General features: G+C 40.1%; 5 protein-coding genes across 5 annotated transcripts in view; 4 read left to right on the top strand and 1 right to left on the bottom strand.

Moving 5' to 3' along the window:
* The window catches only part of caln1 (calneuron 1), a 95,710-nt gene that overhangs the window by 18,924 nt on the left and 52,546 nt on the right, over positions 1 to 24,240 (bottom strand). The window lies entirely within an intron of this gene.
* On the top strand, positions 1,419 to 4,769 carry LOC137186439 (serine/threonine-protein kinase pim-1-like). Its single transcript, XM_067595376.1, has 9 exons — positions 1,419 to 1,642; positions 1,866 to 2,222; positions 2,628 to 2,789; positions 2,879 to 2,973; positions 3,122 to 3,169; positions 3,281 to 3,478; positions 3,589 to 3,769; positions 3,879 to 4,049; positions 4,164 to 4,769. The coding sequence occupies exons 1-9, from the start codon at positions 1,591 to 1,593 to the stop codon at positions 4,253 to 4,255; spliced, it is 1,356 nt and encodes a 451-aa protein (XP_067451477.1). The 5' UTR covers positions 1,419 to 1,590; the 3' UTR covers positions 4,256 to 4,769.
* Positions 6,900 to 8,624, top strand: LOC137186835 (piggyBac transposable element-derived protein 3-like). Its single transcript, XM_067595872.1, has 2 exons — positions 6,900 to 7,000; positions 7,210 to 8,624. The coding sequence occupies exons 1-2, from the start codon at positions 6,900 to 6,902 to the stop codon at positions 8,303 to 8,305; spliced, it is 1,197 nt and encodes a 398-aa protein (XP_067451973.1). The 3' UTR covers positions 8,306 to 8,624.
* On the top strand, positions 10,101 to 13,680 carry LOC137186438 (serine/threonine-protein kinase pim-1-like). Its single transcript, XM_067595375.1, has 9 exons — positions 10,101 to 10,383; positions 10,609 to 10,965; positions 11,378 to 11,539; positions 11,629 to 11,723; positions 11,871 to 11,918; positions 12,030 to 12,227; positions 12,338 to 12,518; positions 12,628 to 12,798; positions 12,913 to 13,680. The coding sequence occupies exons 1-9, from the start codon at positions 10,332 to 10,334 to the stop codon at positions 13,002 to 13,004; spliced, it is 1,356 nt and encodes a 451-aa protein (XP_067451476.1). The 5' UTR covers positions 10,101 to 10,331; the 3' UTR covers positions 13,005 to 13,680.
* LOC137186437 (serine/threonine-protein kinase pim-1-like) lies at positions 18,596 to 22,258 on the top strand. Its single transcript, XM_067595374.1, has 9 exons — positions 18,596 to 18,750; positions 18,974 to 19,333; positions 19,735 to 19,908; positions 19,998 to 20,092; positions 20,241 to 20,288; positions 20,400 to 20,594; positions 20,705 to 20,885; positions 20,998 to 21,168; positions 21,283 to 22,258. The coding sequence occupies exons 1-9, from the start codon at positions 18,699 to 18,701 to the stop codon at positions 21,372 to 21,374; spliced, it is 1,368 nt and encodes a 455-aa protein (XP_067451475.1). The 5' UTR covers positions 18,596 to 18,698; the 3' UTR covers positions 21,375 to 22,258.

Here is a 24,240-nt window from a genome sequence, read left to right as displayed (position 1 = left end):
CTCTTCGAAATCCCCGTTAACGTTAGCGACACGCTGTCTGTCCATGACTTGTACTTACAGCAGTTTGTTTACTTTGTCTCAAATGAGACATTAAATTTTTCAATTAATCCGCAGTTCATATGCCTGCCGAACCGTGGGGGGCGATCCGTACGGATCACGGATCAACTACAATCCCTTACACCAGTAGTTAACATTTGTTATTCTAGTTATTTTAAGCTTATTACTCAATATACGACTCAGCTTAAAACGAACTAAAGAAACTGTCAGAAGCAAGCAGCCAGACCTCCTGCACTCATTCACTAATCACACATCAACAGGTGACTGAACAACCACTCAATTAAAAACGAATGAATGAATGAGTCCAGACAGCTCACTGTAACTTCAACAAGTAAACTAACGTTACCCACAACACATTATATGATATCTGCTGCATTCTTGTTAAGGAGATAAAAAACACAAAAAAGCCACACAGAGACATTTAACCATCAGAGATGAAATTAGCAACCAAAGAGACAGAGAGAGAGAAGCTGTATCTGACTCACGTTATCTGACGTCTTCTTCTTTCTATCATGGAGATGAAGTATTCATGTCATAACGTCCATTTGTAGCTGTTGGTCATCTTGTTTGTTAGTTAACAGAACTTTGTGGCTGCTGGTTAACCAGTCTGATATCATTAGCAACAATGACAAACAAGCTAACTCTTCTGGTTGTTTCTCCGGTTGCTTCTCTCTCCAGCCTCCCCGACAGCGTCCTGCTGCACAATCCAGATAATTTCTTCCGTTAGCTTAACAACAGTCCTTAACAGTCCTTCCATGGATGTATAAAGAGTCCTTCAGGCTGCTACAACAAGCTAACTGTTGCGTTGGCTAACGCAAGGATCTATCTACTGCTGCTACTCTGCCTTACAGTGGAGAGAATTGAAGATGAAATCTGGAAACTATCATTGGACCAACTCGATGTCAATATTGCATTCTGGTTGTTGATTAGTAAGGGAGGAGCGTCATTTTATGTGTCATGGCCAATCACAGATTAGCATGAAAAAAAAAAGAAATACATTGAGTCCAATGTAGGAGATCCCGCCCTGCGGAGGACAGCAGGCACCCGTCCTCCTCTGTCCCCCACTCCACCTCCACCAATTGCGCCCCCACCACCACCACCACTTCACACACTGCTCTTTCTCCTCCTGCCCTGCAGGTGTCGCTGTTGAAGCATTTTAAACAGAATTTCAGCAATGGATTTATAATTTATTTGTGTGTGTGTGTGTGTGTGTATAATATGTATATACTGTAAATAATGTTTTTGACTTTTAATATTTTTAACTAAAACTTAAAGAATGTTAATCATCATTATAGTCTTATATATAAATAAATATTAACAGTTTATCTTATTTAATATTCGGCAGCCATTTTGATCAAAGGCATTTTGTGTGATGTCACTGACGTGAGGTCACAACAGAACATGACACAACATTCCGTGTTCCGTTCATCAAAGCCTCAGAATTCAGGACAAACTGTCAGATACTGAATCGTTGGATCGACATTCGCTCGTTGTATCGAAGTTATCGTGTTAAACACTTGTTTAAACGCCGTCATGAACAAAGACTCCGCAAAACCTTGTCAATCTCCAACTGTTAGGAGAAGAAGTAAGTGAGAAAAACTGGCAATCACTTATTTATACTCATTTATATCATTTATCAGTTGGCACTAATTTCTCAGATTCCTGTTGCTGAGCACTTTTTCTCACCTTGACAATGTATCTGGGATCTGAGTCTGAACTGTGTCTTGATATTAAAAAAAAGATTATTTTATACAATTAGTGACAAAAATTCACAACAAATTAATGTTCCACTGTTTTCTCATTTGCAGAGATTAATAGCAGCCAGACACAACAATGTCCACAGGCTGCAAAGGATGGCAGGACCAGGGCCAGGAAAAGAAAGGCCAGTCCTGACAAGGAGACCCCCAAGAAGAGGAAAAGGGTCTCTAAAGCCGAACCTTGTAACGGCTCAGAAGGTGTCGGTGTGAAAAGAGGGAAGAGGAAAGTCGAAGAACATGGAGAGGGACCATCACAGAAGAAGAAGAAAAGCTTTGACCCTCACCTGGATGACAAGGAGTCCGCGTCCTCCTCAACAGACTCTCGAAGCTTATTGCAGATATTTTGGTCTTATTTGTCCAATTTATCTGTCTCTAAGTTTTTTTTCCCTTCATCCCACAACAATGGAGGTGAGATATGAAATTCCATTTTTGGTGCTCACAGCATTAACAAATTATATTTAAAAATTTTTAAAAAAGCAACATCTCTTTGCAAAAACAGCACCCTAAATGCAATGAATAATCCACAAAACACACACAAACTGTTAGATTTTAAGTCAAAAATCTATAATATATATAAACAAAACTATGGATAGATGCCACTGGAGGGAAGAGAGAAATGTGTTTTTAAATGCGTCAACGTTAAAGGTGTTGGGAGGCATATTTTTTCCACTTTGGACAGAGCCAGGGTAACTCTTCCCTCTGCCTCAAATCTTTATGCTAAGCTAAGCTACCTAAATCTCAACTCCAACCCTATACTTTTTTTTTTATCATCATCAACAATCTAATATTACTCTGGGTGTTTCTCATCTGTAGAGAGCAGCAGCAGCAACCCGTTAGAGGGGTGCAGTACATCTGTGGCCCCGAGAGGCGTTAAGAGGAGAGCCACTGCTGATGGAGAAGGACCAACCAGGAAGAAGAAGAGGAGCTTGGAAGAGACCAAGGAGGACTCCACCTGCTCAGTAGAGGCCCGCAGAGGTTAGTAGATAGATTATTGAAGGCTTTAAGTAACATGAAATGAATTAATGTTCCAAACAACTGAACTAAAACAAAATGTCTCTGTTTAGCTGAGTTTGAGGCCAAATACGAAGAGGGGAACCAGCTTGGTGAAGGAGGCTGTGGATCTGTGTTTGCCGGCTACCGCAAAGCAGATAATTTACCAGTGAGTGTTACATACACATTCTCATGTTTAACCTGCATTGTTTTGCTGCATTTTTTTTATGCAGGGTTAATATTTCATGTTGGTCTGAACACAGCCTGACACAGTATGTTCAGAAAGTGTTAACCAAATACCTGTTTGTGTCTTGTAGGTAGCCATTAAACACATCGCAAACAACAAACTGTTCTGCAAAGAAGTGGTAAGTGAGCAACACCAACATTTCCTGGACTGAACTAAATGTATTATGGATTATTTATGAGTATTTACGGAGCTTCTTTCCCTAAACCTTCTATTTGTTTTGATGTTTCAGGATAAGAATGGGAAACAGCTCTCTGTGGAGGTCGCCGTGATGTTAAAACTCGGTATGACTGAATCAGCTGTGTCCCTGCTGGACTGGTATGATCTGGACAAGGAGCTCATATTGGTCCTGGAGAGACCAGTCCCCTCTGTAGACCTCTTCGACTACAATGAGGCCAACGGAGGATGCTTAAAAGAGGAGGAGGCCAAGGTAAGTAACTGGAGGATCCTGGTGAATATGTGTTTGTGTGCAAGTTAAGGCCATGTTGGCAGATCAAACACTCCCTCTCCCCTCATCTCCTCTCTCTATCTCTTCCTCAGATCATATTGAAACAGCTGCTGGACGCTACAATAGAACTTCAGGATAAAAACATCTTTCACCGAGACATCAAGTTGGAAAACATCCTGATCGAGACCGGCGCTGACGTCCCACGTGTCCGTCTCATTGATTTTGGTTTGAGCTGCTTCTTTAAGAGAAGATCGTTGTGCCGCGTCTTTTACGGTATGATGTCTGGGTACTACTCCCGCTCTTCACCAATCGGTGACTTTTACATTTAAAGAAAGCCTCTCCGCCTCCTCATCACAGTCTTTATTATGTCTGTGTATTTCAGGTACCTCATGTTTCGCCCCCCCGGAGTGGTACAGTCGTCATGCCTACAGTGCCGGCCCCACAACAGTTTGGCAGCTGGGAATAGTCCTGCATGAAATACTGCACAGGAAATCATTTAGGACCAGAGAGTTCCAGGACAACAAGCCAAAAATCAGCAACAAGTTGTCCAAAGGTATGAAAAACATGCTTATAGGCAAACATGACATAATTCTGTTTATTTTAGTTCACGTTTCGATGGATCGCTGAAGCTGTTGCCTTCATCTTTCTTCTCCTTCTTTCTCTCCAGAATGCCAGGATTTCTTGCAGAAATGTCTGAACAAAGTTCCCGAGCGGCGACCCACACTTGACCAACTACAGCACCACCCATGGCTCAGATAAACCGACACTACACACACACACACCTACACACATTTAAAATCACCATCAATCAAGATTTGTTTTCCACTTACGGCCCCTCATTACATGAATACCACTAGCACTGTTTTCTCTTCGACAGGAAGGCGGATGTGGACGAGTGCGGCTGGACCGTTTTTAATTGGAATCATCTAATTCGGCTGATTATTTTGGACATTTTACTTTAATACTTTTACTTTTTCCCCCACTTGTAGTTCCTGTAGCACCCCCAGTCATCCGAGGAGAGGGGATCTCTCTTTGAATTGCCTTTCCCGAGGTTTCTTCCCATTTTCCTCCTTCTGGCCGCAGGATTTTGGGGAGTTTTTCCTCGTCTTCTTAGAGAGCATGGGCTGGGTCAGGAGCTGCTGCTGATGAGCAATTAGGAGCCAACGAGCCATTACGTCATAATAATGACAAACGCAATCATAAAGACAACAATAACAATAATAATGTCCACAATAAGTCCATGAAAATAAACATTTAAAAAAAGAAAATGAAAGAGTTTGTGCAATAGTTTGTGTAATGAACAGAGGAAAATCAGCAACTTATACTGCTGCTTTACTTATTTATTTTGCTTTGTATTTATTTTAGGTGCAAAATTTGTTTGTTTGTTTGTTTGTTTGTTTGTTTTTATCAGGTGAACTTTATAGTATCACTTAATTATCAAACATAAGTCAGTTTCCTGATGACGCCACACTGTTTCTGAAAAACAATACTATAATTTCAAACATTATAGGGAAACTTAACTTTTTAAAAAGGCATCTGGACTGACGAAATTTAAAAGTCAGCTCCTTTCACTGATTAAGAGCATGATATGTGGCTGAAAGCTCTGAAAAAGCTAGTAAGTGGACCTTGAGTTGAGATTATTTTGTCACACAATATTTTAATCACTGTCTGCCTGCAGCATGGTTTGTAAAAATATACTACTTAAAATAACAAATAAAAATAACTTAAATAATCATTATGTATTCATTCTTGGGTGTTTAAGTTTTTGTTTAATATGAACAGTTCATAAAAACAACCTGTGTGTGTGTGTATATGTTGGTCAATATGCTCTCGTCCGACTAAATTCTCATTTGTCGAATAATCTCCGTGTTATTTTCATAAGGAGAAAAGTGCTACATCAACAGCTTTCCAGGATTAACCCATTATTTCCTGCGGCGGGAGGGACAGACTAACAAATAACCTGTAAAACAACGGGGTGTATTCAAAACACCCCCGTTGTTTTCACAACTTTGAACTCGCCCAACCTAACGGAGACTGCTGGGTCTAACGGTTCCCAACGTTTACTGAACGTTTACTGAATCTGTGTTTCTCCTGTAATATTATCAACGAACCTCCTCCAGGCCAAAACATATTTTTAATGCCAAAAATAACGCTAAATATCGGTAGCGTAACTCCGTTTAGGAATAGGGCAGTGGTTAGTATGTTTGCGTAGCAAGTGGGGAAAGAGCGGCGGGAAAGTGACGGTGGATGCGAGCGGAGCAGAGGAAAAGGTTAGCGGTAAGTTCTCAATCTGGCAGTAAATGTACAGTACAGACTAAAGTGTAACAGTTAATAAATGCTAAAAAGTCACGTCTGTTGTTTCCCCAAGTGCTGCAAGAGTGAAGGGGGTTAGCTCCGAAGTTAGCAACAATAGGTTAGCCTAACCGGAAGAGGCGAAACGGAGAAATGTGAGTTCACTGTGCACTCTGTCCCGTTACACCCCCCAACCCACCCACGACTAATCAATTAGTTGAACATTATTTACGATTTCAGTTGGCCAAGATTTTCTTTGGTTGACTACAGCCCTGCAAATGTGTCATTTTACCAACAAAGTGAAATTCAAATTTATAGTACTGTTCTATTGTGACAACAAATTTATGTTCTCATCAAAAACAGACAACATATCACATGATTTACACGTTTTTCCAATATATTTTCTTAGTATACAGAAATATATACACAAAACTCACGGTTCGGATCGTATCACGGATTTGAGTCACGGATCAGATCATTATTAGGATCAGCGAAAGAAAAGGGGGGAGACAAATAAAACTTTGTTTTCCATTTATTCTGTAACACATTTACAGCCAGAAACAGCAAGGAACTTTTGCCCATGGTCTTAAATGAAAACAACATTTAAGATGTCCAATGTTTAAATAAAATATGTAAAATATTCAATGCTCAGTTATTGCAATATGAGGCATGAAACCTTCCTCTTTTAAACAGTGAATGAAACAGCCTCTGTCCACATCATCAAAACTTGATGATAACAAACATTCACCGCTAACGTCATTTAGCAGCTAGATGCTAAATAGCTGCTCAGCTGCAGCACATTAAACAGCAGGTAAACATAACTCAAATGTCACTTCAGAACCGAATTAGATGCTGGTTTGATCGTTGCTTTTCGAAATTCCTGTTAGCGACATGTTGTCTGCCCATGACTTGTACTTACAGCAGTTTGTTTACTTTGTCTCAAATGAGACATTCAATTTTGCAATTAATCCGCAGTTCATATCCTCCTGACTACCAGTAGTTCAATTTTGTCCTCTGTGGAGGACATTCGCAAACCTGAATATCTCCCATCCACAACATACTACTGCTTTAACTCCTTTTGCTGTCTATAGAGGACAGATAGGGCTTTTCAATGATACCAAATGTGAAGGGGTGGGGCTTTGGGACCTTTCACTTCCACATCCAGGAAAATGGCGTCCGTCAGTGCAAGCACATTTTATGGGAAGAGGAAAGGTAAGTGAATAAAGCTTTTTATTGAGCAAATTTTGGCTTGAAATGTTGATGGCATTTTTTATATAAGTCTCTTAAGAACAGATTAAAACAGTTTCTGAATTAATTTAGTTGTATTTTAGCATATTATTGAAGAGTTTAAAAAATGTCCTCCGTAGTGGACGTTTATAGTTAATTACTTAATTTTGTCCTATTTTTTTCAATCAAATCAGGCCCCTCTTGACCAAAGTGAGGCAAGGATGTCTGAGTCTGCCTAGAACAGGAAAATTGTGCATTGATGAGCAAATGGTTCCATTTACTGGCCGATGCCCAGTGCGCCAGTATGTACCAGGTAAACCACACCAAACTGGGCTGAAGGTGTTTGTCTTGGCCGCACCAACCGGTCTGGTCTTAGACTTTGTGATCTACCAAGGCAAGACTACCTTCAAAGTTACAGAAGGAAAGGGCATCGGAGAGCAAGCCGTTCTTCATTTGGCAGAGTCTGTTCCCAGAGGAACCCACCTGTTCTTTGACAGGTTCTTCACAACGATCAACCTCCTCGACACCCTGATGGCAAAAGGGATGACAGGGACTGGAACCCTCATGACAAACAGGGTGCCAAAGGAGTGCAAGATCATAGGGGATAAACCCTTCAAAAAGAAAGGAAGAGGGGCATCAGAGATGGTAGTCAGAAGAAGCACTCCTGAACTTGCTGTCATAAAGTGGTTGGACAACAAGCCAGTTGCCATGGCATCCTCCGCCTATGGTATTGAACCTCAGGACACACGCAGAAGATGGTCCAAGAAGGACAAAAGGTTTGTCCAGGTGTCAAGGCCACTGGCAATTGCTGAGTACAACACCAACATGGGTGGTGTGGACTTGGTTGACCGAATGTTGAGTTTCTACAGGATGGCCTCTCGCACTCGGAAATGGACAGTGCGTGCAGTTTTTCACTTTTTTGACCTGGCAATCACCAACTCCTGGCTTCAGTACAAGAGTGACAGCCAGTTTCTGGGGAAGAAACCACTGAAGTTCCTTGACTTCAAACTGCTCCTTGGTGAAGACTTGATTACTCGGGCCCAAGCAGGCATCGCAAGTGATAGCGAAGATGACTACACTCCACCACGTCAAAAGTGGAAACCGCAGCCAAATGCAGCTTTCAGACACTATGGCGCCATCCATCTTCCAGAGATGGTGGACGAAACGCATGCATCAAGGTGTCGCAGATCCAGCTGCAAGAGCAAAACATACGTGATGTGCACAAAGTGCAAGGTATTCCTTTGTGTTTCCAAGAAGGGGAATTGCTTTTTGAAGTATCATACCAAATAAGGACTAACTGGTTGCCATCAAGGTTCAGTTTCACATACGGCGTTCCGATGTTCACTGTGGAAACATTATATCTTAAAAGCATAACAAAGCAAAACAAAAAAACAAAAGTGATGATGGACAGTTATGTGGATGTCAAACTCGTTCTTATGATGACTTTTTGAAATTTTCATTGGGACTAACTAGTTGCCATCAAGGTTCCGTTTCACATGTATGGCGTTCTGATGTCCACTGTAGTGGACACATGATATCTTAAAAATAAAAACTTTTTTTTCAAAAAAAATGTTTTCAGCATTCTAATTACTTAACAAGGATTGGGGAATTTAAAAAAAAATATAATCGGACAATATTTTTTTTCCTGGTAGTCAGGAGGATATGCCTGCTGAACCGTGGGGGGCGATCCATACGGATCAAGGGTCGACTACAATCCGTTACACCAGTAGTTAACACTTATTATTCTAGTTACTTTAAGCTTATTACTCAATATACGACTCAGCTTAAAACGAGCTAAAGAAACTGTCAGAAGCAAGCAGCCAGACCTCCTGCACTCATTCACTAATCACACAACATCAACAGGTGACTGAACAACCACTCAATTAAAAACGAATGAATGAGTGAGTCCAGACAGCTCACTGAAACTTCAACTAGCAAACTAACGTTACCCACAACACATTATATGATCTCTGCTGCATTCTTGTTAAGGAGATAAAAAACACAAAAAAGCCACACAGAGACATTTAACCATCAGAGATGAAATTAGCAACCAAAGAGACAGAGAGAGAGAAGCTGTATCTGACTCACGTTATCTGACGTCTTCTTCTTTCTATCATGGAGATGAAGTATTCATGTCATAACGTCCATTTGTAGCTGTTGGTCATCTTGTTTGTTAGTTAACAGAACTTTGTGGCTGCTGCTTAACCAGTCTGATATCATTAGCAACAATGACAAGCTAACTCTCCTGGTTGTTTCTCCGGTTGCTTCTCTCTCCAGCCTCCCCGGCAGCGTCCTGCTGCACAATCCAGATAATTTCTCCCGTTAGCTTAACAACAGTCCTTAACAGTTCTTCCATGGATGTATAAAGAAGCCTTCAGGCTGCTACAACAAGCTAACTGTTGCGTTGGCTAACGCAAGGATCTATCTACTGCTGCTACTCTGCCTTACAGTGGAGAGAATTGAAGATGAAATCTGGAAACCATCATTGGACCAACTCGATGTCAATATTGCATTCTGGTTGTTGATTAGTAAGGGAGGAGCGTCATTTTATGTGTCATGGCCAATCACAGATTAGCATGAAAAAAAAAGAAATACATTGAGTCCAATGTAAAGAGATCCCGCCCTGCGGAGGACAGCAGGCACCCGTCCTCCTCTGTCCCCCCACTCCACCTCCACCACCACTTCACACATTGCTCTTTCTCCTCCTGCCCTGCAGGTGTCGCTGTTGAAACATTATAAACAGAATTTCAGCAATGAATTTTTTCCAAAGAAGAGAAAACACTTTATAAATACTGAGATTTGGTAATGGTTTATTTCAACCAAATATTCTTTTTAATATTTTGATCTCCCTTTTGCCTCTCAAAAATAGAGGAGGATCAACGTCCTCTGCCTCTATGGACCAGCCTCCACTGATATCTATCTATCTACATATATATATAATTTATTTATTTATGTGTGTGTGTAATATGTGTTTAATATGTATATACTGTATATAATGTTTTTGACTTTTAATATTTTTAATTAAAACTTAAAGAATGTTAATCATCATTATAGTCTTATATATAAATAAATATTATGCATGATTAAATGCCTCACATACACAGTTTATCTTATTTAATATTCGGCAGCCATTTTGATCAAAGGCATTTTGTGTGATGTCACTGACGTGAGGTCACAACAGAACATGACACAACATTCCGTGTTCCGTTCATCAAAGCCTCAGAATTCAGGACAAACTGTCAGATACTGAATCGTTGGATCGACATTCGCTCGTTGTATCGAAGTTATCGTGTTAAACACTTGTTTAAACGCCGTCATGAACAAAGACTCCGCAAAACCTTGTCAATCTCCAACTGTTAGGAGAAGAAGTAAGTGAGAAAAACTGGCAATCACTTATTTATACTTATTTATATCATTTATCAGTTGGCACTAATTTCTCAGATTCCTGTTGCTGAGCACTTTTTCTCACCTTGACAATGTATCTGGGATCTGAGTGTGAACTGTGTCTTGATATAAAAAAAAAAAGATTATTTTATACAATTAGTGACAAAAATTCACAACAAATTAATGTTCCACTGTTTTCTCATTTGCAGAGATTAATAGCAGCCAGACACAACAATGTCCACAGGCTGCAAAGGATGGCAGGACCAGGGCCAGGAAAAGAAAGGCCAGTCCTGACAAGGAGACCCCCAAGAAGAGGAAAAGGGTCTCTAAAGCCGAACCTTGTAACGGCTCAGAAGAAGGTGTCGGTGTGAAAAGAGGGAAGAGGAAAGTCGAGGAACATGGAGAGGGACCTTTAGAGAAGAAGAAGAAGAGCTTTGACCCTCACCTGGATGACAAGGAGTCCGCGTCCTCAACGGACACTCGAAGCTTATTGCAGATATTTTGGTCTTATTTGTCCAATTTATCTGTCGCTAAGTTTTTTTTCCCTTCATCCCACAACAATGGAGGTGAGATATGAAATTCCATTTTTGGTGCTCACAGCATTAACAAATTATATTTAAAAAAATTAAAAAAAAAAAAACAACATCTCTTTGCAAAAACAGCACCCTAAATGCAATGAATAATCCACAACACACCCACAAACTGTTGGCTTTTAAGTCAAAAATCTATAATATATATATAAACAAAACTATGGATAGATGCCACTGGAGGGAAGAGAGAAATGTGGTTTTAAATGCGTCAACGTTAAAGGTGTTGGGAGGCATATTTTTTCCACTTTGGACAGAGCCAGGGTAACTCTTCCCCCTGCCTCAAATCTTTATGCTAAGCTAGGCTACCCAAATCTCAACTCCAACCCTGTACTTTTTTTTAAATCATCATCAACAATCTAATATTACTCTGGATGTTTCTCATCTGTAGAGAGCAGCAGCAACAACCCATTAGAGGGGTGCAGTACATCTCTGGCCCCGAGAGGCGTTAAGAGGAGAGCCACTGCTGATGGAGAAGGACCAACCAGGAAGAAGAAGAGGAGCTTGGAAGAGACCAAGGAGGACTCCACCTGCTCAGTAGAGGCCCGCAGAGGTTAGTAGATAGATTATTGAAGGCTTTAAGTAACATGAAATGAATTAATGTTCCAAACAACTGAACTAAAACAAAATGTCTCTGTTTAGCTGAGTTTGAGGCCAAATATGAAGAGGGGAACCAGCTTGGTGAAGGAGGATGTGGATCTGTGTTTGCCGGCTACCGCAAAGCAGATAATTTACCAGTGAGTGTTATATACACATTCTCATGTTTAACCTGCATTGTTTTGCTGCATTTTTTTATGCAGGGTTAATATTTCATGTTGGTCTGAACACAGCCTGACACAGTATGTTCAGAAAGTGTTAACCAAATACCTGTTTGTGTCTTGTAGGTAGCCATTAAACACGTCGCAAACAACAAACTGTTCTGCAAAGAAGTGGTAAGTGAGCAACACCAACATTTCCTGGACTGAACTAAATGCATTATGGATGATTTATGAGTATTTATGGAGCTTCTTTCCCTTAACCTTCTATTTGTTTTGATGTTTCAGGATAAGAATGGGAAACAGCTCTCTGTGGAGGTCGCCGTGATGTTAAAACTCGGTATGACTGGATCAGCTGTGTCCCTGCTGGACTGGTATGATCTGGACAAGGAGCTCATATTGGTCCTGGAGAGACCAGTCCCCTCTGTAGACCTCTTCGACTACAATGAGGCCAACGGAGGATGCTTAAAAGAGGAGGAGGCCAAGGTAAGTAACTGGAGGATCCTGGTGAATATGTGTTTGTGTGCAAGTTAAGGCCATGTTGGCAGATCAAACACTCCCTCTCCCCTCATCTCATCTCTCTATCTCTTCCTCAGATCATATTGAAACAGCTGCTGGACGCTACAATAGAACTTCAGGATAAAAACATCTTTCACCGAGACATCAAGACGGAAAACATCCTGATCGAGACCGGCGCTGACGTCCCACGTGTCCGTCTCATTGACTTTGGTTTGAGCTGCTTCTTTAAGAGAAGATCGTTGTGCCGCGTCTTTTACGGTATGATGTCTGGGTACTACTCCCGCTCTTCACCAATCGGTGACTTTTACATTTAAAGAAAGCCTCTCCGCCTCCTCATCACAGTCTTTATTATGTCTGTGTATTTCAGGTACCTCATGTTTCGCCCCCCCGGAGTGGTACAGTCGTCATGCCTACAGTGCCGGCCCCACAACAGTTTGGCAACTGGGAATAGTCCTGCATGAAATACTGCACAGGAAATCATTTAGGACCAGAGAGTTCCAGGACAACAAGCCAAAAATCAGCAACAAGCTGTCCAAGGGTATGAAAAACATGCTTATAGGCAAACATGACATAATTCTGTTTATTTTAGTTCAAGTTTCGATGGATCGCTGAAGCTGTTGCCTTCATCTTTCTTCTCCTTCTTTCTCTCCAGAATGCCAGGATTTCTTGCAGAAATGTCTGAACAAAGTTCCCGAGCGGCGACCCACACTTGACCAACTACAGCACCACCCATGGCTCAGATAAACCGACACCACACACACACACACACACCTACACACATTTAAAATCATCAGCCATCAATCAAAATTTGTTTTCCACTTACGGCCGCTCATTACATGAATACCACTAGCACTGTTTTCTCTTCGACAGGAAGGCGGATGTGGACGAGTGCGGCTGGACCGTTTTTAATTGGAATCATCTAATTCGGCTCATTTTTTTGGACATTTTACTTTAACACTTTTACTTTTTTCCCTACTTGTAGTTCCTGTAGCACCCCCAGTCATCCGAGGAGAGGGGATCTCTCTTTGAATTGCCTTTCCCGAGGTTTCTTCCCATTTTCCTTCCGGTCTCAGGATTTTGGGGAGTTTTTCCTCGTCTTCTTAGAGAGCTTGGGCTGGGTCAGGAGCTGCTGCTGATGAGCAATTAGGAGCCAACGAGCCATTATGTCATAATAATGACAAACGTAATCATAAAGACAACAATAACAATAATAATGTCCACAATAAGTCCATGAAATAAACATTAAAAAAAAGAAAATGAGAGAGTTTGTGCAATAGTTTGTGTAATGAACAGAGGAAAATCAACAACTTATACTGCTGCTTAACTGCTTTAATTTATTTATTGTAACTCCATCAGGAGAAGCCATGTGACATCTCATTGTACCTGAGTATAATGACAATAAATATCATTCAGCCATTCATTCATCTGTTCATTTGATGTCAGCCTGTTTTCTGCTTGTTGCAGGACTATCAAAAAGACAAGCCAGAAGTGATAAATAAGAAAAAGTTTGAATAATTAGGTGAAATAACTTCTTGTCAGACAGCTCTCTATCAGATTAAATTCAACATTCATCAGCTGAATGATTGCAGATAAACATAAATAATATTAGCACACTGAAATGTAAAATTAAACTCAGAGGATAAACCTGCTCATGAAATGAACGGTTGTGACTTTTACCTTGTGCAAAGTCAGAAGGGTCACCAAAACACATGGATTAATCCTCTGAGGACCATGAATATCCACAAAAATGCTACAAGTGATTAGTTACGCTGGGGTTGCCTTAAAGGAAAATTGGTAGCACGAGCGGAAATCTTGAGGGAGCCACCAAAATTATTAGCAATCATTCTCTGGGGACCACAAGTGTCAATATTGGCAATTTGGCCAGTCAAGATATAGTATCTTTCTCTGGACTAAACTGTTGGGCCGAGTCACCAGCCAACCCACTAACCAACCAATCCAACATGACTATCCTAGACCCAGTTAGCCTTCTTCCCTTTTTAAAAACTGGACAAAAACACTCCTTACACAAGAGTATAATTCAACAGTATTAATCAGCAAACATGTTGAGTATGTTTCCCTGACATTTCCTTTGCCATTTGAAAACTGTTTTGTTTTGACATTTTGAAACCTGTATTGTTTAAATCTCTTTTACTTGCCAGCAATCTTCCTCCTTTGTTCGTGCATTACTGTGTTTCTTGGCACCTTACCACCTTGTAGATTTTGGAATAGTGTAAAACCACTGGTGGGATTCTGTATTGCCTCACCCGTATATGTGTCATTATATGCATGCACGAGGCAAATAAAGTGGGGACCCACTCATAAAAACATTGTTCCATAGCGTTACTAGTGGTCAGAAACGTCAAAGGATACCTTTAAATGTGCTACTTCAGTCAGAACAGAACTACTTATGTGTCTTTCTAAATTGTTTGAGGGAGAAATATTCACACACATTTGCTGTTTTTTTAATATTCTTAAGGACAATCATGAACCACATAATTTTATAGTGAAAATGAATTAGGTGGCGAGTCAGAACTCATGTTCTGTACCAATGCAGTAGTTTATCTCTTAGCCAGGGCTCATCACCTAAATTTCAACTCACTGTATTTATTTTAGGTGCAGAATTTCTTTTTTTGTTTGTGTGTTTGTTTTTATCAGGTGAACTTTATAACATCACTTAACTGTTAAACATAAATCAGTTTCCTGATGATGCCACGCTGTTTCTGAAAAACAATACTATAATTTCAAACATTATAGGGAAACTTGACTTTTTTGAAAAGGCATCTGGACTGACAAGAAATTTAAAAGTCAGCTCCTTTCACTCATTAAGAGCATGATATGTGGCTGAAAGCTCTGAAAAAGCTAGTAAGTAGACCTTGAGTTGCAATTATTTTGTCACACAATATTTGAATTACTGTCTGCCTGCAGCATGGTTTGTAAAAATATACTACTTAAAATAACAAATAAAAATAACTTAAATAATCATTATGTATTCATTCTGGGGAGTTTAAGTTTTTGTTTAATATGAACAGTTCATAAAAACAACCTGTGTGTCTGTACACACACACACACACACACACACACACACACACACACACACACACACACATATATATTATATCAGTGGCGGCTGGTGACTCAAAAAATTGGGGAGGACAGGAGGAAAACCAACATGGAATCTTACAACAAACAGCATCAAACTATATCATTGTCCCACCTGATGAAATCCGAGGGGTGGGGGGCAATTTTATATGCCAATAAAACAACTTGCTTGAGTGGTGAAAAGGCTGCTTATTTAAAGACATTTAGCATATACATAATGTCTCTAAACAAAGAAGTGCTCATTTTAGCCATGGAGTGGATCAAATATGTAGGGCTGTAGTCTGCTGGTCGATTAGCTGGTCGATATGTTCTCGTCCGACTAAATTCTCATTGGTCGAATAATCTCCGTGTTATTTTCATAAGGAGAAAAGTGCTACATCAACAGCTTTCCAGGATTAATCCATTATTTCCTTCAGCGGGAGGGACAGACTAACAAATAACCTGTGAAAACAACGGGGGTGTATTCAAAACACCCCCGTTGTTTTCACAACTTTGAACTCGCCCAACCGAATGGAGACTGCTGGGTCTAACGGTTCCCAACGTTTACTCAACGTTTACTGAATCTGTGTTTCTCCTGTAATATTATTAACGAACCTCCTCCAGGCCAAAACATATTTTTTTAATGCCAAAAATAACACTAAATATCGGTAGCGTAACTCAGTTTAGGAATAGGGCAGTGGTTAGTATGTTTGCGTAGCAAGTGGGGAAAGAGCGGCGGGAAAGTGACGGTGGATGCGAGCGGAGCAGAGGAAAAGGTTAGCGGTAAGTTCTCAGTCTGGCAGTAAATGTACAGTACAGACTAAAGTGTAACAGTTAATAAATGACAAAAAGTCACGTCTGTTGTTTCCCCAAGTGCTGCAAAAGTGAAGGGTGTTAGCTCTGAAGTTAGCAACAATAGGTTAGCCTAACCGGAAGAGGCGAAACGCAGAAATGTGAGTTCACTGTGCACTCTGTCCCGTTACACCCCCCAACCCACCCACGACTAATCAATTAGTTGAAGATTATGTACGATTTCAGTCGACCAAGATTTTCTTTGGTTGACTACAGTCCTGCAAATGTGTCATTTTACCAACAAAGTGAAATTCAAATTTATAGTACTGTTCTATTGTGACAAAAAAACTATGTTCTCATCAAAAACAGAAAACATATCACATGATTTACACGTGTTTCCAATATATTTTCTTAGTATACAGAAATATATAACACAAAACTCATGGTTCGGATCGTATCACGGATTTGAGTCACGGATCAGATCATTATTAGGATCAGCGGAAAAAAAGGGGGGGAACAAATAAAACTTTGTTTTCCATTTATTCTGTAACACACTTACAGCCAGAAACAGCAAGAGACTTTTGCCCATGGCCTTAAATGAAAACAACATTTAAGATGTCCAATGTTTAAATAAAATATATAAAATATTAAATGCTCAGTTATTGCAATATGAGGCATGAAACCTTCCTCTTTTAAACAGTGAATGAAACAGCCTCTGTCCACATCATCAAAACTTGATAACAAACATTCACCGCTAACGTCAGTTAGCAGCTAGATGCTAATTAGCTGCTCAGCTGCAGCACATTAAACAGCAGGTAAACATAACTCAAATGTCACATCAGAACCGAATTAGATGCTGGTTTGATCGTTGCTCTTCGAAATCCCTGTTAACGTTAGCGACATGCTGTCTGCCCATGACTTGTACTTACAGCAATTTGTTTACTTTGTCTTAAGTGAGACATTAAATTTTGCAATTAATCCGCAGTTCATATGCCTGCTGAACCGTGGGGGGCGATCCGTATGGATCACGGATCAACTACAATCCGTTACACCAGTAGTTAAAACGTGTTATTCTAGTTACTTTAAGCTTATTACTCAATATACGACTCAGCTTAAAACGAACTAAAGAAACTACCAGAAGCAAGCAGCCAGACCTCCTGCACTCATTCACTAATCACACAACATCAACAGGTGACTGAACAACCACTCAATTAAAAACGAATGAATGAATGAGTTACCCACAACACATTATATGATCTATGCTGCATTCTTGTTAAGGAGATAAAAAACACAAAAAAGCCACACAGAGACATTTAACCATCAGAGATGAAATTAGCGACCAAAGAGACAGAGAGAGAGAAGCTGTATCTGACTCACGTTATCTGACGTCTTCTTCTTTCTATCATGGAGATGAAGTATTCATGTCATAACGTCCATTTGTGGCTGTTGGTCATCTTGTTCGTTAGTTAACAGAACTTTATGGCTGCTGCTTAACCAGTCTGATATCATTAGCAACAATGACAAACAAGCTAACTCTCCTGGTTGTTTCTCCGGTTGCTTCTCTCTCCAGCCTCCACGGCAGCGTCCTGCTGCACAGACCAGATAATTTCTCCCGTTAGCTTAACAACAGTCCTTAACAGTTCTTCCATGGATGTATAAAGAGTCCTTCAGGCTGCTACAACAAGCTAACTGTTGCGTTGGCTAACGCAAGGATCTATCTACTGCTGCTACTCTGCCTTACAGTGGAGAGAATTGAAGATGAATTCTGGAAACTATCATTGGACCAACTCGATGTCAATATTGCATTCTGGTTGTTGATTAGTAAGGGAGGAGCGTCATTTTATGTGTCATGGCCAATCACAGATTAGCATGAAAAAAGCAACAGCAGGCACCCGTCCTCCTCTGTCCCCCACTCCACCTCCACCACCACCACCACTTCACACACTGCTCTTTCTCCTCCTGCCCTGCAGGTGTCGCTGTTGAAGCATTTTAAACAGAATTTCAGCAATGGATTTTTTTCCAAAGAAGAGAGAAAAAATACTTTACAAATACTGAGATTTGGTAATGGTTTCTTTCAACCAAATATTCTTTTTTATATTTTGATCTCCCTTTTGCCTCTCAAAAATAGAGGAGGATCAACCTCCTCTGCCTATATGGACCAGCGTCCACTGATATCTATCTATCTATATATATATATATATATTTGTGTGTGTGTAATATGTGTATAATATGTATAAACTGTATATAATGTTTTTGAATTTTAATATTTTTAACTAAAACTTAAAGAATGTTAATCATCATTATAGTCTTATATATAAATAAATATTATGCATGATTAAATGCCTCACATACACAGTTTATCTTATTTAATATTCGGCAGCCATTTTGATCAAAGGCATTTTGTGTGATGTCACTGACGTGAGGTCACAACAGAACATGACACAACATTCCGTGTTCCGTTCATCAAAGCCTCAGAATTCAGGACAAACTGTCAGATACTGAATCGTTGGATCGACATTCGCTCGTTGCATCGAAGTTATCGTGTTAAACACTTGTTTAAACGCCGTCATGAACAAAGACTCCGCAAAACCTTGTCAATCTCCAACTGTTAGGAGAAGAAGTAAGTGAGAAAAACTGGCAATCACTTATTTATACTCATTTATATCATTTATGAGTTGGCACTAATTTCTCAGATTCCTGTTGCTGAGCACTTTTTCTCACCTTGACAATGTATCTGGGATCTGAGTCTGAACTGTGTCTTGATAATAAAAAAAAGATGATTTTATACAATTAGTGACAAAAATTCACAACAAATTAATGTTCCACTGTTTTCTCATTTGCAGAGATTAATAGCAGCCAGACACAACAATGTCCACAGGCTGCAAAGGATTGCAGGACAAGGGCCAGGAAAAGAAAGGCCAGTCCTGACAAGGAGACCCCCAAGAAGAGGAAAAGGGTCTCTAAAGCCGAACCTTGTAACGGCTCAGAAGAAGGTGTCGGTGTGAAAAGAGGGAAGAGGAAAGTCGAGGAACATGGAGAGGGACCATCACAGAAGAAGAAGAAAAGCGTTGACCCTCACCTGGATGACAAGGAGTCCGCGTCCTCCTCAACGGACAATCGAAGCTTATTGCAGATATTTTGGTCTTATTTGTCCAATTTATCTGTCTCTAAGTTTTTTTTCCCTTCATCCCACAACAATGGAGGTGAGATATGAAATTCCATTTTTGGTGCTCACAGCATTAACAAATTATATTTAAAAATAGCAACATCTCTTTGCAAAAACAGCACCCTAAATGCAATGAATAATCCACAAAACACACACAAACTGTTGGCTTTTAAGTCAAAAATCTATAATATATATATAAACAAAACTATGGATAGATGCCACTGGAGGGAAGAGAGAAATGTGTTTTTAAATGCGTCAACGTTAAAGGTGTTGGGAGGCATATTTTTTCCACTTTGGACAGAGCCAGGGTAACTCTTCCCCCTGCCTCAAATCTTTATGCTAAGCTAGGCTACCCAAATCTCAACTCCAACCCTGTACTTTTTTTTTTTTTATCATCATCAACAATCTAATATTACTCTGGGTGTTTCTCATCTGTAGAGAGCAGCAGCAGCAACCCATTAGAGGGGTGCAGTACATCTCTGGCCCCGAGAGGCGTTAAGAGGAGAGCCACTGCTGATGGAGAAGGACCAACCAGGAAGAAGAAGAGGAATCTTGACTTGGAAGAAGAAGAGACCAAGGAGGACTCCACATGCTCAGTAGAGGCCCACAGAGGTTAGTAGATAGATTATTGAAGGCTTTAAGTAACATGAAATGAATTAATGTTACAAACAACTGAACTAAAACAAAATGTCACTGTTTAGCTGAGTTTGAGGCCAAATATGAAGAGGGGAACCAGCTTGGTGAAGGAGGCTGTGGATCTGTGTTTGCCGGCTACCGCAAAGCAGATAATTTACCAGTGAGTGTTACATACACATTCTCATGTTTAACCTGCATTGTTTTACTGCATTTCTTTTACGCAGGGTTAATATTTCATGTTGGTCTGAACACAGCCTGACACAGTATGTTCAGAAAGTGTTAACCAAATACCTGTTTGTGTCTTGTAGGTAGCCATTAAACATGTCCAAAACGACAAAGTGTACTGCAAAGAAGTGGTAAGTGAGCAACACCAACATTTCCTGGACTGGACTAAATGCATTATGGATGATTTATGAGTATTTATGGAGCTTCTTTCCTTTAACCTTCTATTTGTTTTGATGTTTCAGGATAAGAATGGGAAACAGCTCTCTGTGGAGGTCGCCGTGATGTTAAAACTCGGTATGACTGAATCAGCTGTGTCCCTGCTGGACTGGTACGATCTGGACAAGGAGCTCATATTGGTCCTGGAGAGACCAGTCCCCTCTGTAGACCTCTTCGACTACAATGAGGCCAACGGATGCTTAAAAGAGGAGGAGGCCAAGGTAAGTAACTGGAGGATCCTGGTGAATATGTGTTTGTGTGCAAGTTAAGGCCATGTTGGCAGATCAAACACTCCCTCTCCCCTCATCTCATCTCTCTATCTCTTCCTCAGATCATATTGAAACAGCTGCTGGACGCCACAATAGAACTTCAGGATAAAAACATCTTTCACCGAGACATCAAGACGGAAAACATCCTGATCGAGACCGGCGCTGACGTCCCACGCGTCCGTCTCATTGACTTTGGCTTGAGCTGCTTCTTTAAGAGAAGATCGTTGTGCCGCGTCTTTTACGGTATGATATCTGAGTACTACTCCCGCTCTTCACCAATCGGTGACTTTTACATTTAAAGAAAGCCTCTCCGCCTCCTCATCCTCACAGTCTTTATTATGTCTGTGTATTTCAGGTACCTCATGTTTCGCCCCCCCGGAGTGGTACAGTCGTCATGCCTACAGTGCTGGCCCCACAACAGTTTGGCAGCTGGGAATAGTCCTGCATGAAATACTGCACAGGAAATCATTTAGGACCAGAGAGTTCCAGGACAACAAGCCAAAAATCAGCAACAAGTTGTCCAAGGGTATGAAAAACATGCTTATAGGCAAACATGACATAATTCTGTTTATTTTAGTTCACGTTTCGATGGATCGCTGAAGCTGTTGCCTTCATCTTTCTTCTCCTTCTTTCTCTCCAGAATGCCAGGATTTCTTGCAGAAATGTCTGAACAAAGTTCCCGAGCGGCGACCAACACTTGACCAACTACAGCACCACCCATGGCTCAGATAAACCGGCACTACACACACACACACACACTTACAAACATTTACAATCATCAGTCATCAATCAAGATTTGTTTTCACTTACGGCCGCTCATTACATGAATACCACTAGCACTGTTTTCTCTTCGACAGGAAGGCGGATGTGGACGAGTGCGGCTGGACCGTTTTTAATTGGAATCATCTAATTCGGCTGATTATTTTGGACATTTTACCTTAATACTTTTACTTTTTTCCCCACTTGTAGTTCCTGTAGCACCCCCAGTCATCCGAGGAGAGGGGATCTCTCTTTGAATTGCCTTTCCCGAGGTTTCTTCCCATTTTCCTCCTTCCGGTCTCAGGATTTTGGGGAGTTTTTCCTCGTCTTCTTAGAGAGCTTGGGCTGGGTCAGGAGCTGCTGCTGATGGGCAATTAGGAGCCAACGAGCCATTATGTCATAATAATGACAAACGTAATCATAAAAGCAACAATAATAATAATAATGTCCACAATAAGTCCATGAAAATAAACATTAAAAAAAAGAAAATGAAAGAGTCATATTTTTTTTGGTTAGACCACAGAGAATCATCATAATCTTTCTTGTTGCTTTTTGAGTGATATAAATTTTCTTTCTTTAATTTTCAATAACATTTTACATTTATCTTAATAATAATTTCATCTGACACAAAAATAACATTGAAATAGTGCATTAAATAGCAAATAAGATCTTCTTAACACTATCAAACTGACCAACAGACAGTTTGTGCAATAGTTTGTGTAATGAACAGAGGAAAATCAACAACTTATACTGCTGCTTTACTGCTTTTTTTTATTTATTGTAATTACATCAGGAGAAGCCATGTGAAATCTCATTGTACCTGAGTATAATGACAATAAATATCATTCAGCCATTCATTCATCTGCTCATTTGATGTCAGCCTGTTTTCTGCTTGTTGCTGGACTATCAAAAAGACAAGCCAGACTGGTACAGAACTCATGTTCTGTACCAGTATATGCAGTAGTTTATCTCTTAGCCAGGGCTCGTCACCTAAATTTCAACTCACTGTATTTATTTTAGGTGCAGAATTTCTTTGTTTGTTTGTTTGTTTGTTTTTATCAGGTGAACTTTATAGTATCACTTAATTATAAAACATAAGTCAGTTTCCTGATGATGCCACACTGTTTCTGAAAAACAATACTATAATTTCAAACATTATAGGGAAACTTAACTTTTTGAAAAGGCATCTGGACTGACAAGAAATTTAAAAGTCAGCTCCTTTCACTGATTAAGAGCGTGATATGTGACTGAAAGCTCTGAAAAAGCTAGTAAGTGGACCTTGAGTTGAGATTATTTTGTCACACAATATTTAAATTACTGTCTGCCTGCAGCATGGTTTGTAAAAATATACTACTTAAAATAACAAATAAAAATAACTTAAATAATCATTATGTATTCATTCTTGGGAGTTTAAGTTTTTGTTTAATATGAACACTTCATAAAAACAACCTGAGGGCATATTTTAAAAAAAGATTATTTTATTTAGTAGGAAAGTATATATGTGTATGTGTGTCTATGTATGTATGTATACACACACATCAGTGGCAGCTGGTGACTCAAAAAATTGGGGAGGACAGGAGGAAAACCAACATGGAATCTTACAACAAACCGCATCAAACTATATCATTGTCCCACCTGATGAAATCAGAGGGGTGGAGGGCAATTTTATATGCCAATGAAACAACTTGCTTGAGTGGTGAAAAGGCTACTTATTTAAAGACATTTAGCATATACATAAAGTCTCTAAACAAAGAAGTGCTCATTTTAGCCATGGAGTGGATCAAATGTGTAGGGCTGTAGTCTGCTGGTCGATTAGCTGGTCGATATGCTCTCGTCCGACTAAATTCTCATTGGTCGAATAATCTCTGTGTTATTTTCATAAGGAGAAAAGTGCTACATCAACAGCTTTCCAGGATCAACCCATTATTTCCTGTGGCGGGAGGGACAGACTAACAAATAACCTGTGAAAACAACGGGGTGTATTCAAAACACCCCCGTTGTTTTCACAACTTTGAACTCGCCCAACTTAATGGAGACTGCTGGGTCTAACGGTTCCCAACGTTTACTGAACGTTTACTGAATCTGTGTCTCTCCTGTAATATTATCAACGAACCTCCTCCAGGCCAAAACATATTTTTTAATGCCAAAAATAACGCTAAATATCGGTAGCGTAACTCCGTTTAGGAATAGGGCAGTGGTTAGTATGTTTGCGTAGCAAGTGGGGAAAGAGCGGCGGGAAAGTGACTGTGGATGCGAGCGGAGCAGAGGAAAAGGTTAGCGGTAAGTTCTCAGTCTGGCAGTAAATGTACAGTACAGACTAAAGTGTAACAGTTAATAAATGACAAAAAGTCACATCTGTTGTTTCCCCAAGTGTTGCAAAAGTGAAGGGTGTTAGCTCCGAAGTTAGTAACAATAGGTTAGCCTAACCAGAGGAGGCAAAACGGAGAAATGTGAGTTCACTGTGCACTCTGTCCTGTGACACCCCCCAACCCACCCGCGACGAATCAATTAGTTGAAAATTATGTACGATTTCAGTCGACCAAGATTTTCTTTGGTTGACTACAGCCCTGCAAATGTGTCATTTTACCAACAAAGTGAAATTCAAATTTATAATACTGTTCTATTGTGACAACAAACTTATGTTTTCATCAAAAACAGACAACATATCACATGATTTACACGTGTTTCCAATATATTTTCTTAGTATACAGAAATATATAACACAAAACTCAAGGTTCGGATCGTATCACGGATTTGAGTCACGGATCAAATCATTATTAGGATCAGCGGGGGAAAAAGGGGGAGACAAATAAAACTTTGTTTTCTATTTATTCTTTAA

This window comes from Thunnus thynnus, chromosome 7 (genome assembly GCF_963924715.1).
Source record: "Thunnus thynnus chromosome 7, fThuThy2.1, whole genome shotgun sequence".
In the NCBI taxonomy this organism is placed as follows: Eukaryota; Metazoa; Chordata; class Actinopteri; order Scombriformes; family Scombridae; genus Thunnus; species Thunnus thynnus.
The sequence above is the reverse complement of the archived record's forward strand: the minus strand, read 5'-3'. Positions and strand labels throughout refer to the sequence as shown.